Below are 20,370 nucleotides of genomic sequence, written 5' to 3' on the forward strand. Positions count from 1 at the left end.
TGACATGGCTTTCTATTTCAATTTCTTTCCTATCCTGAGTGGAGATCAAAACTCAGAAGTCTCCCTTTGTTGTGAGAAGTGCTATCCGCAACCCAGACTGATAGTTTTTCCAGCTCATTCTTCACACGCAGCCACTATTATGTCTCACTGGTACAGAGTGTGGCATAGAGTTAGCAAGGCAGGAGACAGAAATTGGTGGGTCGTTGGCAAAGTGCCCACAGAATTCTGGTCCTTAAGAATTGAACTCACTAATTAGAATGCCTTGGACTTTTCCTTCTAGGTTTTAGAGTTCACACTTCATTAAGAACCATAAATAATTTCAACAAACTTAAAGAATATATCTTTAAAGTCTAGGCAAAAGTGTATTTCAATGAAAGAAGACATATTTATTAAACAATGTTACTATTCTGTACCAAACCACTTTTCTTCCTCAGAGAAATTATAGGGTCTCTAATCTTGAAATATTATAGTAACATATAAACTAATATAAATATTTTTCAAAATGATTATTTACTTGATTAGCTAATTTAGAAGCATATTCTTTTCTCTTGCCAAATCCACATTTTATATCTGTATGTACTATATAAGGGAGAGAATTACAATTTAATTAAAGAGGTGAATCACATTTACCAAGGGTTTTTGCAATTGCATTTCACTCCCCTCAATGAAGAAGGTAATTAATTATGGCAACTGAATATTTTTTTCTTCTCCATTGCCTTTTGTATAATAAAGCACTGGGCTGGCATGTATTTTATCATGATTGAAATAGTAGGAGTCTGTCTTGCAAATTCAGCGAGTCCCATGAGAAAATGATTGAAAGGCTCCATTCCTTTGATCTCATTCTAATATTTATTTGATTTTTGTTTGCAATTATATAAATTGAATACATACCAGAACATTTTTATGATTTTTTCCCGCTTTCAAATGAAGGAAACCAAAGAGACAGAAAATATGGATAAAGATATTTGATAAAAACAGGTCAATTAATGAAGTGTATTCCTGTCCTAGAAATCAAATTTTTTCACAGTATTTTGTCCCAAACAGAACCTGACACTTTTAAAATGAAAACTGATTTAAAATGAGGATAATCCAGATTACTTACAGGACTAGGATAAAATGATTTACGGTTTATAATTATATGCTTATTAAATAATTCTCAGTGGTTGCATACTCCAAGTACCAAATATGCACAATACAACAACTGGGATGAAATGAGTTATCATAACCAAATTAGCTGCAGATGGTACACTTTAGGTTGTTAAGTCTTATTTCCCTTTTTGATAGATTCCATAATTAAGCTCTTCTCAAATCCTTTTGTGGAGCTCAACACATTTTTCAGTGTCTTTACTACATGGCTCATCTAGTTAATAACAGTTCCATCACATCACATAAAGTCACATTTCTTTTGTTTAAGATATTTTTACAGCACAGCATACATAATAAAAATACACAAATCTTAAGCATAAAGTTCAAAGAACACACTCAAAGAAAACAGTACCCAACTTAAGAAATCAAGTATTTTCAGAACTCTAAAAGTCATCTTGCGCTTTCTTTCAGTCATATTTTCTTGCTCTCACCAAGGTATCACTATCCTGACTTTTAACACTTTAGCCTCTTTTGAAGATAATAAAAATGGAATCCTACGGAATGGATTTTCTTGGTCTGGTATCTTTCATTCAACATTAGATTTTGTGATATTTACCCACACTCCTGCAGGTTGTACTATGTACTACTCCATTAACTAAATAATCTGCAATGTACTTATTCACACTACTATTGATAAACATTTAAGTTGTTTCCAAATTTGGGTCATTACCAATAATGCTGCTATAAACCTTCTTGTACATCTTTTAGTGAAGACAGACACCCCCCTCCCCCTTTACACACAAAACACACATACGAACCCACTTTCCGGGTACATGCTCACACATGGAATTGCTGGGTAACAGCTTACAAATATGTTCAACTTTAGCAGGTATCGTCAAATAGGTTTCCAAACTGTCTTACCTCATTTTTTTTTCCTCTCTCACATTTATTAATGACCAACTGAAAAGGCCTACATTTTCTCTGACACATTTTCTGACAAAAATAATCTTAAAACAATCATTTGTTGAATGGCAAAAAGCACAACTTTTTAGTTGGTCTTATTTGTAAGGTAGATTTCTCAAAGCACCCCTTTTTTCTTGCATTTTATATTATTTTCATGTATCTATGTATGGATAGATTTGCATCCATTTTAAAATGTAGTGAACACAATTTATACAGTAGGCGCTCTCTTAATTGAGCTCCTTCTGACACTCTTCCTTTGTCCCTCTGTAGAACTGAAGAGGAAAAGAGACAATTTTCTTCTAATATTCTTGCACATGCATATTGTAGGCTTACCAAGAGGGACTATGGGTTCTTTGCTAGCAAAACAGTTTGTAAGTGATGTGAACCCATGTTTATTAATGTGATTAAGTGATATTATATAAGCTGACAGAATATGAATGTGAAAGAGCTGTTTCAATGAAACTAAGTTGATGACAACTAACTAATGGTATCTAAATTTAAAAAGCATTCATAAATTAGGCATGTGTGACAGTCACAGAAGATTAAGCAATAAATATTATAAAAATCTAGATATATTTGAATTAAGACTGCTTAGCAAGTGTTTTCATTGTAGGCACTGTATCATGGGTGTGGATCATGTAAAAAAGAGGTCCTTAACACTAGTCAATGGTCTCATAACTTAAGGAAAGAGAAAGCCTTGCCCTCTTGTCAAAAGGTTGGCAAAGTTGAAAAATTTTCATATGTATGTTGTGTAAGAAAATAAGGTAGGTAGACAGTCCATTAAAATGATTTCCTGAAAAAAAGGAGGACCTATGTAATACCTTCAACAATACTAGTAAAGATTAAAAAGAAAAAAAAAGATTTCCTGAGTTTACTGACTCTTTTTATGTAAGGAACGACAGATTTAGACCATGTCAGATAAGAGTTTCTAGTGTAATGGGGGGGGGAGGGGTAATCCATAACTTTGGAAATTAATATTTTAATATTTCCAAATATTGTTAACACATTTATGTATAAATAAAATTACCTAAAAGTTAATTATCACCACAGAAACATAATTTTAAGAGAAGTGGTACATTACAGAAACAGAAAAGCTGTAAGGGTTCATAGCCTTAATACACACAATCAAACACATGTAAAGACAATAGATAAAAGTATTAAAATATAACATTACCAAGTTAAACTACCTTGACCAAAAAATCAGGAGCTATATGAAGGATATATATGTACCTACTTAAATGTTTGCAAGGGAAATTTCAAAGTAAAAGCTTTTAAGATAAAGTTAATCAGCTGACATATTAAGAAGCCAATAATATAAACTGAATTAAAAGGCATCACTCTTCAAGTAAAATAAAATAACACTTTTGATCCAATTTGACTATAACAAACATCTCCAACCCTTCATCACTCCGTAGTCCTAAGCAGAACTCTTAGATTTAGCTGTAAAATGTATGGATAAAGAGCTAAGATTATGAATTACAATTATTTTACTTTTTGGTAGTTTATAGTTAAAATTATTTGGTAGTTTATTGTTAAATCATTTCAGGTTGAGCACTTTTCAGCAGAACATTACATATTCCTACCATATATTATTTAAATGTAGTTGTTCCATTTAATTAATAAAAAGACATCACAAATTGGCTGTTGGCATATTGAGGATATTGTAGATATTCTCTAGGGCCTTTTAAATTGAAAATTGCCGAAACCGGTTTGGCTCAGTGGATAGAGCGTTGGCCTGCGGACTCAAGGGTCCCGGGTTTGATTCCGGTCAAGGGCATGTACCTGGGTTGCGGGCACATCCCCAGTGGGAGATGTGTAGGAGGCAGCTGGTCGATGTTTCTCTCTCATCGATGTTTCTAACTCTCTATCTCTCTCCCTTCCTCTCTGTAAAAAATCAATAAATATATTTAAAAAAAAAAAAAATTGAAAATTAGAGGGAGGTGTTCCCTCTGAGAATTCAAAAGGAAACTTCCTGGGTAATACTCTGTTCTTTTTATTTGTTTGTTCTCTATTTTTAATTGGCAGCTCATCGTCTGTTAGGAAGTTCATCGTATAAGGAAATTTCTGCTACCAAATGTTTATGACCAAGAACATAGACAAAGAAGGAACAGATGACATTAAATGACACATCTGTATCCATTTGGTCTTCTATAAATGATAAAGCAAAAAATACAAACTACAATCTAAAAGACATGGCTGGATCACATGAGCCTCTGCATTAATTAAATATGAAAGTAAGAACAGAAGTAATACCGAGATGTAGTTATAAGGATGAGAAGGCACTTTACAATGTTACTGGGTGTAGGAAAGGGACCTCTGACACTTATAGTCAAAAAACATTTTTCACTAAATTTGCGATAGCAAAATGAAGATTTCCCCTCTCATTTCCAAGTAACTAAGTTACTCATCATGCTATGGATGATTCGAAAAAGGAAGAGATATGGTGTACTTCCTAAGTCAGTGAACATACAATTAGAAAAATAAACAAATTACAAAAATGATTTGGTATTAAAATATCTGGTTTTAAGTGCAAAAGGAATTCAGACGTAGGGGACCATATAATTAAAAGCAAAAATCTAGAATAAATGTTGTCATCCTGTGGCTTAGACTATGAAGAACTTTGGTATCTAGGCAAAAAGCTTAATGGCACAACTGTATGAACTAAGAATTTTGTAAAGAGTGCTTTAGTATGTCAGTGTTTGAAATATATTCAGAAATAAGAGTAGACTAATTCTGTTTCTTTTAATACTCCATACTACTAACCAAGTAGTATTAATGTATTAGTAGTATTCATGATAAAAGAAATGGGTTATCAGAAGCTTTACTGATTTGAGATTAAGAAGATTTATAAGGGAGAAAATGAGAACTGTATATATTACCCTTCAATAATTAAAAATGGGTCAATGATAGAGTCCATTGATAGAGTCTAATGATAGAATCCAATCAAAGGCTATTCGTGTTTTGGAGGGGAGAGGAAGTGCCCTGATTCAAACATAATGCTAATAACGCAACTTTACTATACAAAAAATAATTGACTACGGTATATCTTCATGAAGCCTTGGAGAACTTAAAAAAACAAACAAACTTATAGCTTACATGTTGTTGCTTCATTTGTTTTCTTGAAATTGTAAACAAATTAAGCAGCAACTATTACAAGCTTATCACAGAGGTGAGAAACTACCTGAGGCCACCCCAGAGGAGAATTAACATCTTATTTAACTTACAGATAAATAGATTTTTAAAAATTTTATTTTTCTATTACAGTTTACATTCAATATTATTTTGTGTACAGCACAGTGGTTAATGATATACTTTACAAAGTGCTCCCCTGATATTTCTAGTACCCACCTGGCACCATACATACTTATTATAATATTGACTATATTTCCTAAGTTGTATTTTACATCCCTGTGACTATTTTGTAACTACCAATCTGTACTTCTTGATCTCTTCACCTTTTCACCTGGTCTCCCAACTCCCCTCTCCTCTGGCAACCATCAGATCTCTGTATTTATAAGTCGAACAGATTTTTGAAGGATAGGAATTGTGGAAAATTTTGTCACATTTAAAAGTAAACCTCAACATTACACTCTCAACTGCAAAAAATACAATATGGTAGTTTTCAAACAGATACTATGTAATGATTTCATCTTCAAGAAATTCAGAATAAAAGGACTTTTCTTTTAACTAACATAAACTTTAATACAAATACCAGTAATTCTACCCAGAAAAATTAGCATTTCATTATTTCTAAGAAAAATTTTGATATATTTTACAATTAAAATATGACTCTTACCAGTCACATAAATGGATTTTCAGAATAACCCTAAAAAATGTTTATGGATATTATTCTCATGTATATAATTCACTTACTGCAACCACATGAGGGCCCCATAAAGCAGGCTTAAATTACTGCAATCACTGATATGGTAATACTATAAGAAGTACTGGTTTTGTATTTCATCTACACAGGCACATGAGGGAGAACAAAGAGTTGAATATGAGAGAATGGTGTTACCAAAACACCATTATATAACATTTCAGAAAATTCTTTCATTAGTTTATTACTTTTACTGTAGTATAATCTTTCAATAACATATGATTTCATTTCACAAAATTAAAATGTCTGCAAATGTGATCAACAGGTTTTAGTATAAATTTTGGATAGTTCTTATAAAGACATGGAATCCTTATGTTCCATTCGCTGGAAGTAAATAATTACCAAACTCAACACAAACTATTTGATCTCATTCTTAAAATTCTTAGAACTATGCAACAGTTTTAAAAATGTTACAAAAATTAGAGGGAATTTTAGAAGACAGACAGAGAACTTTGTTTCTGGAATTATTTAACTATAACATTTAATGAATAATATAAATTCTCCTGATTTCACTTTGTATCTAGAATTATTTAGGCACGGTTTATTTTTGCTTCTAAATGGGGATTAATCACCGAAGAGATGCTTCATTGGCCTATCTTTAGAAGGCTTTCAGTATCCCTCTGTTTCCCACAAGTACTATTTTTAAATAAATCACATATTTTGTGATCCCAACTGGGGTGAGGGTAGGGAAGGAACATTCCATCTTAATTATGGATCTTGAAAACTCTTCAAATATATATGAACAGAGGTAATGTGGAAAGAACTCAGTTAGCATGGGGTGCACAGAGAGAGTTGATAAACATTTTTTCCTCTTATAAAATTTTCAAAACCCGTTACTATTGGCTTAGTGAATATCTTAGGTAACTAAGTATTCCCTTATCTAGTGACTTGGTTATATTCCTAAAAAATAATCTTACTCTTTAATTTTTATATCCCACTCCTCCAATTCTTTGTAAAAATGATGACAGCTAGAACATGACAACTACTAATATCCCATGTTTCATAGTTAAAGTGAATGGCACATTACTTGCCTCTATTATTTTCATCTTAAACTAAGAATTCCTTAGTTTCTAGAAGCCAATTTTCCTTCACCATAAATTTTATGTAATATTTTAAAAGATTATTGGTAGGGAGGAGTAGGAAAGGATTTACTTCTGACATTCTTTGTAGTTATAGTGAGTACTGGTTCTTCTATTTCTTTTGTATCCCCAGAGTACTAAATGTTGGCTATACTAAACATGTTTAATAATTACTTGTTGATCTGAATTGCTCTTACAGAACGGTACTGTTTTTAATATACAAGAACATCTGCTCTTTGGCACTGACTGGGAATGAGATATTCTGTATTAGTGAGTTTTTAAAATAAGTTTAACCCAATAAATACTTAAAGTACCATTTTTACTTTCTTTGTAGGTAGGGGATAATAAATCTTCCTACATGAACAAGCACGTATTTGCTTTTCAAATATCATAACAACTTTAACTTTCTTTTTTATGATGCTGGGTCTTAATTATAAACACTAGTAGTTACATTTTCCTGTGCATATGCATACACATAAACAGGAACCATAAAAGAAATGGTGTAGAACATGTGGTTGAATCACTAGCAACCCCACCTGTGACTTACTTGGAATTTTTTCCCCAAACACACCTCTTGTCAGGTGCTTTGTTTGGTAACAACATCTTTTCCCTAAACACCTGGTAACAGGTACAGAGCCGTATTCATTCCTTCACCCACTCACTGGTACCTACAAGAGCACTCTTCTAGATGCTGTGATGACCCTAAGGTAGTAAAGCATGGCTGATTCTGCCAACTACCTTGTTAGAGAAAAGACTAGAGCAGTCTAGTCTAGAATAACTTTCCTCATCCTCGAGAAAAGTTTGTTTCTCTTTAATCTTCCTCCTCACCTGAGAACTGAATTAATGAAGTATGGAGAAGGAACATGATGCCTTCATTTCAAGAATTGGTACTAGTAGTAGAGTATTTCAAAAATTACAAATTCTTCACAAGTAGAAGGTAACACTTTGTAGACATGACTCTAAGGACAATTCTATCAACCTTATTAAGTCATACATGTTTGATCTTGATTAGAACACACAGGTAATATGAACATCTGCTTTTTCAATAAAAGAAAAAGACTAAAGCTTCTTAAAGAACCTTCAAGGAGAAACAGTTTAGGATATTTCAGAATCAGACTGCCTGGGATCCTCATCTGTAAATGTAATGAGAACTCACCATATAAGGTTTTTGAGGATTAATTTAATTCATATAAAACACTTAGAATAGTGCTTGGTCACGTACTACTATCTAAATCAATGATTCTCAACAGATGGTGGTTCCAACATGTATAGGGTACTTTTTATTGTTCTAATAACTGGGATGCTACAGGCATTTAGTGGAAAAACAGGGACGCTAGACATTCTACATGACCTTTGAATGTCCCAATGAAATTTAGAAATAGCTCAAAAGGTGGGCACATTTCAAGATAAGAGCTATGTTTTTTGCAATCGTTGTTAGTACTCCATCCTATGGCATACTGGTGAATTTTGATAATATCTATATGAACACTGGCTGATTTGTAGAGTACTATCCTTCCTTTGTTTTTCCATATTATCTCCATTTTGATTAACATTATTTCCCTTTTCCACTTACCACATTTAGTTTTATTTTTTTAATGTTTTTATTGATTTTTAGAGAGAGGAAGGGAGATGAGAAGAGAGACAGAAACATCGATGAGAGGAACATCATCAATTGGCTGCCTCCTGCACGCCCCCCACTGGGGATTGAGCCTGCAACCTGGGCATGTGCCCTGACTGGGAATTGAACCAGTGACCTCTTGGTTTCTGGGTCCACACTCAACTGCTGAGCCACACTGTCCAGGCACCACATTTAGTAATTTTGTTACTATGGACATGATTTTTTATCCTAATAACAAGTTCTACTCAGGGCTATGACACTGCAGAACTCCAGATGGCACTATTTACATTGTGCTCCATCAAACCATAGCCCTGGAATTATGTGACTTGGCAGCCTTGCTTCTGCCTTACATTTTTCTGTTATCTTATTTTTAGGATATTCAAATTTATTCATTGTAAAACAGGACAAAGACTGTCTCACTATGTCTTATGTCTTCTTAGATATTTGACTGTATATATACACTCAAATATCTAAGAAGACATAGTGAGACATAGATATATACATATGTATATGTATATATATATGCACTGTTTTGTCTTTTTATAGAAATGTTTAATACAATTAAAGTACTATAACTTTTATTATATTTTGATAGACTATATTTTCTATGAATTTCATTTAAGCTTATATAGTAGGCATTATAAAACATTCATTAAAAAAGTAGGTACTGGGACTGATGAAGAACCACTGATTTAAATGAGAACTCAATTTTCTTAAGAACTTGCACAGATTATAGAATACTAAAAGTAGATGAACTTTATATAAAATTTAATCTATCATAGTCTAGAATTACATTTGATATGATGAGTAGCATCTTGGTTCATAGTTTTAAAACTATGTTACAGAATGTAGAGAAATAAGAAAGATCTAAAATATTCTTAGATAGAAATACCACTTCCTCAGGATAAAGCTGAAAACTGTCACTCAGGCAGAAGAGTGAGTGATTTAAGAGTGCAGGTGAGCCAGGCTGCCTGATATTCTTGTTCCTCTACTTGACAGCTATGTCATTTTCCATAAGTTACTTAGCCTCTCTATACCTGTATCCTCATCTTGTAAAATAAGGATAAAAATAGTACCTACCTCAGAGTTGTAAAATGAAATAGATTTACAGAGATAAAGGCACTTAGCGTGGTGAGCATACAGTAAAGCACTCAATAAAATTTTTAGTAATATTTACTTATTAATATAGCAATTTATATGTAGAAAATAAAATACCTTTGACAGTCTTAGAGAAGCCTAAAATGGTTCTGAAACCATTATTCAGTTTAAAAATAAATCAGTGATTACTGAGTGCCTAGTGCAGTGATTGGCACAAGGTAGATACTTGATAATTGCTGAATGAATAAACTAATCTACTTTATTAATTTATTTTCTACAAATTTACTTCTTCTCTATAACAAAAGGTAAACAAGTAACTACTTTTTAATGGATAGACTGATATACGAGTGCAAGTGAGAACTATCTTTATTCTGTTCGATTCAGAATTTGACAATTTTCAATAAAACACATAAACTTTATGAACCTGTTAGGGGACAGATCATTTTGAAATGGTGTTCCTAAGGCCAGAAATCTCCTAGCTGATTATTATATTGTGTCTCTCTTGGAAATGCCAAAGTCAAACATCAGAAAACACATTTTGATCAAAATTCTGTATTTTAAAAATTATTTTTAAAATTGGTACGAATTCAGTGAGAGAAATTATTCATTCTGCTCTTTATAGCAGAAAATGTTAAGAATCTATATTGCAGGACTGTTCATATGTTACATATATGTGATAATGTACTATTCCAGGCTATAATATTTTATATAATATAGCTTAGTATTTAAAAAGTTTTATTCACTTATTTTACTCATTTACCTTACCACTTAAACCATTTTAAAGTGTATAATTCAGGGGCTCTTAACTTAGTTCCAGAACATCTTTATTATCTCAAAAGGAAACACCATACCCACTTAGCAGTCACGCCTATTCTCTCCTCCCCGCTGTTCCTGGCACCATTATCTGTTTTGTCGCAAAGGATTTGTTTATTCTGCAAATTTATATATATATTTATTATTGATTTTTTACAGAGAGTAAGGGAGAGGGATAGAGAGTTAGAAACATCGATGGGAGAGCAACATCGATCAGCTGCCTCCTGCACACTCCCTACTGGGGATGTGCCTGCAACCAAGGTACATGCCCTCGACCGGAATCGAACCTGGGACCCTTCAGGCTGCAGGCCAATGCTCTATCCACTGAGCCAACCAGTTAGGGCTATTCTGCAAATTTTATCTAAATGGAATCATAGAATATTTTCTGTCTAGCTACTTTAATGTTTTTAAGTTTTACCCATGTTGTAATAGATATGCATATATATATTATACACACACACATATATATGTGTTTTATTGACAATGTATATGTGTGTGTGTATATATATATATATACACTCTTCAATCATTTTTATAGCTGAATAATATTTCAATGACATACCACATTTTGTTTATCCATTTATTCACTGATGGACATTTGGGGTGTTTCTACTTTTTGGCTATTGTGAAGAGTACTGCTAAAAACATTCCTTTAAAAGTTTTTGTTTGAACATCTGTTTTTAATTCTTTTGGGTATGCACCTGTACCTAGAGTGGAATTGGTGGGCCACATGCTTAGGTTTTTGAGGAACTGCCAAACTGTTTACCACAGTGGCTACTTCCTTACTGACCTTCAGTCTAGTTATTCTATTTAGCGTGTCTTTTTTAAGCATTGTATCACCTGCATAGAAAACTACTCCCAAGATGACACAGGCTCTATGATTGGGTAAGGATTTCTCCATTTCTCCATTTTAACATGCAGACTGAGATTGTAGGAGACATTACTTTATTTTGTTGTTGCTGTTTTGTTAATCCTCACCAGAGGATATTTTTTCCATTGATTTCTTGAGACAGAGAAACATCAATGTGTGAGAGAGACATCGATTGGTTGCATCCCACATGTGCCCAACTGGGGCCAGGGATCAAGCCTGCAACCCAGGTACCTGCTCTTGACTGGAACCAAACCCAGGACCCTGCAATCTGCAGGCTGACGCACCAACCACTGAATGAAACTGGCTAGGGCAGGAGGTATTACTTTAGTGCAGTGATAGGAATGATTCCTGGGATGAAAATGGCTATTTCCTCTGCCCAAATTGCAGTTGCCATTTGGCTGGTGTCTTTACTTGTAACTTGGCAATTCTATACTTTGAGTTAATGTAGATAGTTGTACTGAAACAATTTTCTATTGTAGTTTGTCCCGTCAGAATACCTTCTTTCCTTTGTTACTGTCAGAGTGTATGATACTTACTTCTCTTCCTTATTTTAAACTCCTTGACTTACTTGTATCTTCTTTTTCTTTTAAAAATCTTAGCTATATTGCTTACCTTTTGGCTCAAGAAGTTTGAGTTTAATAGTCAATCAGGACTGTCATTTACTTCTAGTTGGCAAACTAAGTTAATGAATTCTAAATTTAGCTCCCCGGCTAGATAAAATGATGTTATCAAGCCCCAAATCTTAGTGGCTTACAAAAACAAGCATACATTTCTTGCTCCTGGGTCTGTGGGAAACTTTATTTCATAATACCAGAGGGGTCCATATCTGCTCCATGTGTTTCTCTTCTAGGGTCAGTAGCTATCTAGGACATGCTCATCTTATAGCAAAGAGAGAGGACAGAAGGTCAAAACAAACCAAATAAAACATCTAAAGTGTCTGCTTGTGTCAGACCTGCTAATATTACATTGGCCTAAACAAGTCACATGTGTAAACCCAATAGAATGGGAAAAATCTCCTCCTTCCATGGGGGCGGGGGGAAGGGGAGCAAGTACTTGCTGAACAGTAACACCATAAATCACAGCCCAGCAAAATAAGACAATTAGGGGCAACATAATGAGTTTTCAAAAAGTTAAATTTATTAAGTCTAACTTCACTTTGAAGTTAAGCCCTTTGTCCTTTTTAAAGTAATAATGTTCTTTCTTTCATAAAATTATGGTAATTGAAGGCAGTAGAACTTTAAAAATTCTTATCACTTAACAAAATAAAAAGTTGAAAACCCTGTGTCAATCCCCCAAAATTTTAGGACAATTTTACTAGTCCAAAAAAATCTAAAAGTCTACAAGAGAAAAAAAAAATTCACAGACCACTGAATGTAATCCCAGGTCTGTCTGGCTCTTATTCACTATTCAGAGGCTACTCCTTGGCCTGCAAAGACACTCATTTTCTCCCTTCTCAGGTATCATTACCCCAAATGCTTGGGATTAGGAAAGTCTAGTTTTAGAGAACTAAAATGTCACTACTTATTTCTAGTGATTTAACTTTTATCTTAAAAATAGTTCTATTTACTCCTCAGATCTATATATAAACTTGGTTTTGTAATACTTGGGGTCATGTAAATCTTTCATATCTCTGATGTGAAAATTTTAACAGGCAGATCAAAAAGAATAATGGCCTATGACTCTAACTTTAAAAAGATGAGCTATTACAAAGATTAAAATTTAAAAAGTAGATAGTGGCTTTACTTCCAATGTGAAAGGACACATATTTAATAGTTTTGTCTGTGTACAAGTGTTTATAAATACTATTGATTTTGTCACAGCCTGATCAAATATTAAAACTATGCAAAACAGCAGCACAGTATGTTTTTCTTTTCCTCACAGTGCTGTTGAAAGAATGAAGCAATTGGCACTCCTGTCATGACTGATTCACTTATTTCATTCCTGCCTCCACAGCCTATTTCCACCTCCTACTCTGGCTCTTCGTCTTTTTTTTTACTTGTGATATTCTCCAGCTTTAGGCATTATTAAAATGCTATAGCTACCTTATCTGTTCCAAACGGGGATGGGATGGAAGAATGTGACACTGAAATGTGCTATATATACAGAAAAGCTTAAATAGAGACTTTCAAATCTGTCAAAACACTAATTTCCCATGAGTCTTGCTTTAGCAAATGAAATTTGCAATTATTAAACAATGACTTACCGGACAGGATCTGTGAAATAATGGCACAATATGGCAACTACCTTTTATTATCCTGATCTTGTCCATAATTGGAGAATTTGATCCTATATATTTAGATTTCATAAATGGTCAGATATAAAATAAGAGGGAGAGAGGTACTCATGAATCAGTAAGGGATGTTTCCAAAACTGGGATGAGAACTTAACTCACCAGTTTTGAAAGTCACATTTGTGTCATACTTACAATTTAAATGAAGTATCTGGAGTATCTATACAAGTTATGTTTTCTCTAATTTTTAAAATGTAATTCTTATTAAAGTAAACACTTTAAAATGTGCTTGCACCATAAGCAACATACCTGCAGGTATGATCATCACTCACACTTGCAATTCCTTGGCCTTCTTTGGGGTCAAACACCAAACCATTAATGAAATCTGAATGGCCCTCTAAAACCTGACATAAGGGGAAAAATTAATAAGAACACAGGAAAAAAAATCTACACTATTCCTACCTAGTATTTTTACTTCACTGCCTTAAAAGCTTTCACTGCATGCTTCTCTTTTCCATAAATATTTCTTAGCAATCTGCTATTTTTAAAGCATGATTTATACACCCACTTTTCTGAAGGTTTTTCTTGGAAAGAAGCTGATTATTCAACACACTGCTATTAGCTTAATCTTTCTTTTCTAGTATGCATTTCTTACAAAAACACCACTTTTTTTTTATTGTACCTGTCCTCATGTCACCTCCTTTCTCACTTATTACATAAAGTTTAAATAAAAATTAAAGCTGGAACTTTCTAGGTGCTTAAGTTAAGAGTCCCCCTCAACTATTTATTTCATACCTACTGCTCTGCACACTTGCTGCTGCCTAATAAACACATAGGATGAACTTCACATTCTAAGGTCTTTATTCGCTTGTTCAATGTGACTGCCAGCACTGGAGATAGCAGTATTACCAGCCCACAATCACAACAACCCACAGATTTGTTTCTGGCTACAGAAAGAACAAAGGGGAAGGTACAAGGTGGAGCACTATGTGAGCCAGCAAGGTTCAATATTTTAGTGGCTATTGTTCTTTCTCCCTCCATTCTTTCAAAAGCTCAAATTTGATCTCAGTTTTAATAGAGTGCTTCTATTTTGAACTGCTATTTAGAAATATATCATGAAGAAAAAATTTTGATTTAAATATTTTTGTGTAACTTTAACAAACTCAAATCCTTTAAACATTCTTCAAAGCTTATGCCACAGGGTATAAGACAAACTAAATTAATATTTAATTTTAATGTCTATTAATGCTAGTACATTAACTTTTTTTTAATCCTCACCTCACCTGAAGATATGTTTTTATTGATTTTTGAGAAAGAGAGGCAGAGAAAGAGAGAGAAACATCTACGTGAGAGAGAAACATCGATCGGTTTCCTCCCATATGTGCCCTGACAGGGATCGATCCCGAAAGCCAGGATGCTCCAATCAACTGAGCCACACCAGCCAGGGCCCACTCTTGTTTCGTGGTGAGAACATTTAAGATCTACCCTTAACAACTTTCAAGTATCTAATACAGAATTGTTAATTATACTCACCATGATATACACTAGCCCCCAGAACTTATTCATCTTATGATTTCTAGTCCCCAGAAGTTATTCATCTTATGATCTGAAGTTTGTTCCTTTTTGCCATTATGCCCACATTTCCCCTACTCCCCAGCCTGATTTTTGCTGCCATTCTACTCTCTGTTTCTATGAGTTAAGCTTTTTAAAATTCCACATTTAAGTGAGATCATACAGTACAATTGACCCCTGAACAATGTTTGACTCCCCCAAAACTTAACTACCCTCAGTATCTGTTGGGGGTTGGTTCCAGGACCCCTTGTGGATACAGAAATCTGAAAATGCTCAAGTCCTCTATATAAAATGGTATAGGTCAATGCAAACAGTTGGCCCTCCACATCAGTGCACCCCCAACTATGGATCGAAAATAGTACAGATATTTATTGAAAAAAAGCCACCTGTAAGTGGATTCATGCTGTTCAAACCTGTATGGTTCAAGGGTCAACTGTATTTGTCTTTCTCTGTCTGACTTATTTTACAGAACTATTTCTTAAAAACAATAGAAAACTCACATATAGGGCTCACAGTGTACAAAGCAGTGTTCTAAGTGTTTTATACGAATTAGCCCATAATTCTAGGAAGCAGATGCTATGATTATCCCTATTTTACAGGTAAGGGAATAAATATAGAGACTAGGAAGGTGACTAAAGTCATACTGTTATTCAAGTGGTAGAGTTGAGCTTCAAACTCAGGTGGTTTGACCCTGTGTCTGTGCTCTTAACAAATTTGTAACCCTGCCTTGCACTATGCTGTAATGACTGTTTCTTTGAAGTTTGACTGGGACTCTATGTGTCTTCATGTCCATTATACTCCTACTATATACCAACTGTGAATTTCGAATTCTCCCTCATTTGTTGTGCCAACCTAATATTTTAATTTAATCAGTGATATCAGATTAATATTCTGCAGTCCTTACTAAGAACCTAGATAGTTAGCCTAAAATAGAGTAAACGAGACCCTAAATCACATACTTTAAAGATGACCATAACAAATCATCTTAAATTAGGATAAATCTAATTTAAAAAAGCAAGAAATAATGTTTTAAAATAAACTATAAATTTAGAAATTATACTTGTCAAGTATACCTTGTATTCATTTTTATCTTGAAGATCTGACGTAAACAATCTAATTTTCATATCAGCAGCTGAAGTACAAAATCTGGAAGCAAAAGAACAAACAAACAAACTCACTTTTAGTCTCTGTAAATGAAAGTTCTCATCCGTATCTTCCAAATTCCTTCTAGTCACCAAAGCTATTTTCATAACTCAGTCATGCATTTTTTTGGGCAGAAGGAGTATGTTGTGACTTTGTTATAAAAAATGTTACATAGCCATTGCTGAAAGCAGAAGGTACTTAAATTTAAGAAAACACACAAAATTTAGTATATTCTTGATTTGTCTTTGAAAAAACAAAAGTGTTCAATTTTATTAAAAATCAACATATCAACTTAACTTTTAACTTTTTCTTAAGAGAATAAAAGGATGTGATTTAAAAGTATCCTCATTTTAGCTAGGTCAATATTAGACATTAAAAACATCAGTCTTTGGCTTCTTCAGTTATCCATAAGCCTTCTCACTTGTTCTATTCCTCTAAATAAATTAAATCAGATGAAAGAAGATAAAAACTGGAATATTATTTATACTGACCCTACACTAAGGTATTTTTTTACTAGTTCATCAATGCACAGTGCACTAAAAAACAAAATCTAAGCAATAACTATTTTTTAAACTAGTTTGCCTTTAACCCTAAAATTATTAGATTCTCAGTATGTCAGATTATGGCTGGGGGAGAAATAAAAATTATATTTATATATTTTTAAAAAGTTTATTTCTAATTGTCTTAGGTGAATGAGTATCAAACAGACCTAAATTTCCTTAGTTCTGACTACATTAAAGTTAAGCATTTTTTTCTTAGCTAATAAACTTATTCAACAACATTTAAATAAAATAAAAGCAAGGCTCCTAATGTGTTGGTACATCTGTTACCATCTCTTCTCAGTGATTGGGGAGGGGCACACGGAGGACCTCAGTGGTATGCAGGGTGGAACAAAAGTAGGTTTACAGTTGTGAGTATAAGAAACATAGAATTTATTCTTGTATGTTTATTTATTAATTATTGTATTGTTTTCCATCCAAACAACTATAAACCTACATTTGCCCCACCCTGCACATAGCTCTTTTGTGAATGGATGCTATATTTCATATATACAAATAGAAGGTAAGAAAAACTAAAAAACAAAACTTAATCTATCTAATTGTCCTTTTTGAATCTGTCCCATTATTGTTTTGGTATTCCTTATTTCCTACAGAGAGGAAACTCTAGAACAAATTTGCTACAACATTACTAATGTGAGGGTCTCTCCTAAAGCAGGTTGTCTCATAGTTATGTCATAAAGAAATCACTTTAAAGTCTGTTCAAAATTCATCTCTAAAACAGATAAAGTCTATTTCAGAAGGTTTTAAAAAGAAGTATCTCAAGCAAAAGTGTTTGTAAAGAAGGTATAACTATGAGGCCAACTTCAGTAAAAACATGAGTACAAAAAAGTTATAGAAGTCAAAGCATTTTTACTTAATAAAAAATAAAGAAATAATTAAAATAAACAAATCACAAAACTTTGTGGTCAACTTTGTGTTGTTCCACTTTCCTCTAAATCTTTACTGCTTTAGTTTAAACATGTCTAGGGCATTTATATCATTCTTTAAACCAGAAAACCTCAGAGAACTGAAGTAAGATGAACAGTTTATTCTCCATCAAGTAGGTATGGAAAAAGAGAAAACGGAGGGATGGAGGGAGAGAGAGAACAGAATTTGAGGCAACTAAATGCTAAAGATAAAATATAAAATATTATGAAGAGATTATAACTGTAGGATAAAAGTTAATGATGATAAGAGAAATATAAAGTTATACCTCAGTTATCTTGATAGACTACTATTTAGTCACGAAAAAAAACTACATATTGTGAAATGCCATGAAACAAATGTAAAGGAAAATAAAAAGTATAAAAACTTATATATACAGTTTAATTAGAATTGTATAAATTTACCAACAAAAATGGAAGAAATATTAGGTGTATACCTGGCATCTAAAAAAATTTTTGTATATTCTAAACTTGATATAGTAAGTGTGTATTATTTTTATAATAAAAATACTTAATTTATTTGAAAACAAAACTGTACTGTCAGCTTGCTCTAAAAAATATTGTTTTTAAAATTAATGGCTGGTTAATATTTTGAATTTATAATTTATATTGCTACAGAAGTAGCTTTGAGGCAGCTAATAAAAAAGCAACAACAACAACAAAGATGAAACAATACAGCAAATCCATTTAAAAAAGGACAGGAGAGCAGGTACGAAACAAAAACCACAAGAAGGAGATGGTTTCTATAGCTTTCAAAATCTCCTACAGGATGCAGAGAGACTGATGACTGACTTTTTTTTTTAGCTCCAGGCTCTGAACATTTCCTTTTAATATAAAAGGAAATGAACAGCACACTGGCTATTAACAATGACATATGTATGTTGACAAGAATTGTTATGTAGATTGTTCAAAATTCAGGCAGCTAACACCTGTAAAAGCTTCTAGAACAAATCACAGAACATGTTCACAGTCTTGTTGTAGGTGAAGATTCTGAAGGCAAGAAATAGAATGCACACTAAAAAGTGCTCAACATCATTAGTCATCAGGAAATGTCATTGTGGTACCAACCAGAATGTTAAAATTAAAGATTGCCAACAATAAATGCTGGAGAGTAGGTAGAGCAATTGAACATCCTTAGATTATTGGTGGGAACATAAAATGATAGAACCATTATGGAAACTGGTACTTTCTTAAAATGTTAAATACACATCTCCCCTCTGAGCAGTAATTCTACCCCTATAAAGCCATTTATACAATAAATCTGTATACAGAGATGCTCATAGCAGCTTTAGTCATAATAGCTAAAACTGCAAACTGTCTGATTTCCACTTATAGGAGAATGCATATAAATTGCAGAATATTTATACAATGTAATGGAATACTCCTCAAAAATAAAAAAGAATCATTGGTATACACACTATGGATGAATCTCAAAAACATTAAGCCAGACACACAAAAATATATATTCTGTATGATTTCATTTATATGAAGTTCTAGAAGAGGCAGAACTAATTTCTGGTAATAGAAATTGGATCAATGGTTGCTTTGGCAGGGAATAGGGGGCAGGAACTGACTGGGAAGGAGCACAAAGAATCTTTTACGGTGACAGAAATGCTAAGTGAGTGGGTTATACAAGTGTCTGCATTTGTCAACACTGATGAAACTGTACCCTTTAGAGTTGAGAGCTTCCCTGTATGTACATTATCCCTTAATTTTAAAAAATTAGGTTAGCTCAGTAAACGCTAACTTGTGGATGGCTAAATACTGTTTACTAGAAGAAGACATATCTTTTAGCCATGGTATTTGTGGAAGCAAGGTTAGTGTTTTGTAATAAACCTTAAATACTCTGACATATTATGGCCCTTATGAAGAAGGTCTTAGCAGGCCGTGTTATGGTTTTTCTCAAAAAGCAATTATTCTTTTCAAATGCCTTCACAAAAACTGCGAAGTGCAAAGATTAGATTAATTTTATGTATTGTTAAACATAAAAATGTGACCTTGGACTATATATAGGGCAGTAAGGTTGATTAATGACTCAATCAAATTTAGTTCTTTTAACGGACTTATACTTTCAGTAAGTGGTAAACTTCGTGAAGAATCTGTGAAGACAAAATGATTCAGACGAATCTCAGGTAGAGAGCTTTGTCGTAGGCCCAGCCATGTACTCAAGCCATCATTGCTATGACCATATATTTAAACCACAAATTCAGACAATAAGCCTAAATTATGAAATAATAGCAAATGTTAAAATATCTACTATCTAGAGCTGGAGAAAGTGGAAATAGAGGGAAAAAGTCCTTAATGATCAAAGGCTTCAGATCACTTAACACAAAGGACATTAATAAATATTGCACTTAATAATAATTTTAAACTTACTTGATTACTGGAGGAAGTGAATCAAGTCTAGTCTCTGGGCTCCAAGCTATGCCACCAACTCGGATTCCATGGTGAATTGTTTGTAGTGTTTTATACTGAAGGCCTTCAATGTCTGCTTCTTCCTCCTAAGCAAACACAGTCAATGTTATAAGTTATGA

At 33.2% G+C, this 20,370-nt stretch overlaps 1 protein-coding gene across 5 annotated transcripts in view; it reads right to left on the minus strand.

The window, feature by feature from the left end:
* The window catches only part of NUP37 (nucleoporin 37), a 32,549-nt gene that overhangs the window by 5,990 nt on the left and 6,189 nt on the right, over positions 1 to 20,370 (minus strand). For all 5 annotated transcript variants that reach the window (XM_070407950.1, XM_070407949.1, XM_070407947.1 and 2 more), the window contains 3 exons: positions 20,213 to 20,337; positions 16,284 to 16,356; positions 13,948 to 14,042 (listed from right to left, as the gene is read on the minus strand). In XM_070407950.1, coding sequence (XP_070264051.1) covers positions 13,948 to 14,042; positions 16,284 to 16,356; positions 20,213 to 20,337 — 293 coding nt within the window. The remainder of the gene's footprint in view (positions 1 to 13,947; positions 14,043 to 16,283; positions 16,357 to 20,212; positions 20,338 to 20,370) is intronic.

Source organism: Myotis yumanensis, unplaced genomic scaffold (genome assembly GCF_028538775.1).
Source record: "Myotis yumanensis isolate MYYU_CA2020_CCGP unplaced genomic scaffold, mMyoYum1.0.hap1 SCAF_3, whole genome shotgun sequence".
In the NCBI taxonomy this organism is placed as follows: Eukaryota; Metazoa; Chordata; class Mammalia; order Chiroptera; family Vespertilionidae; genus Myotis; species Myotis yumanensis.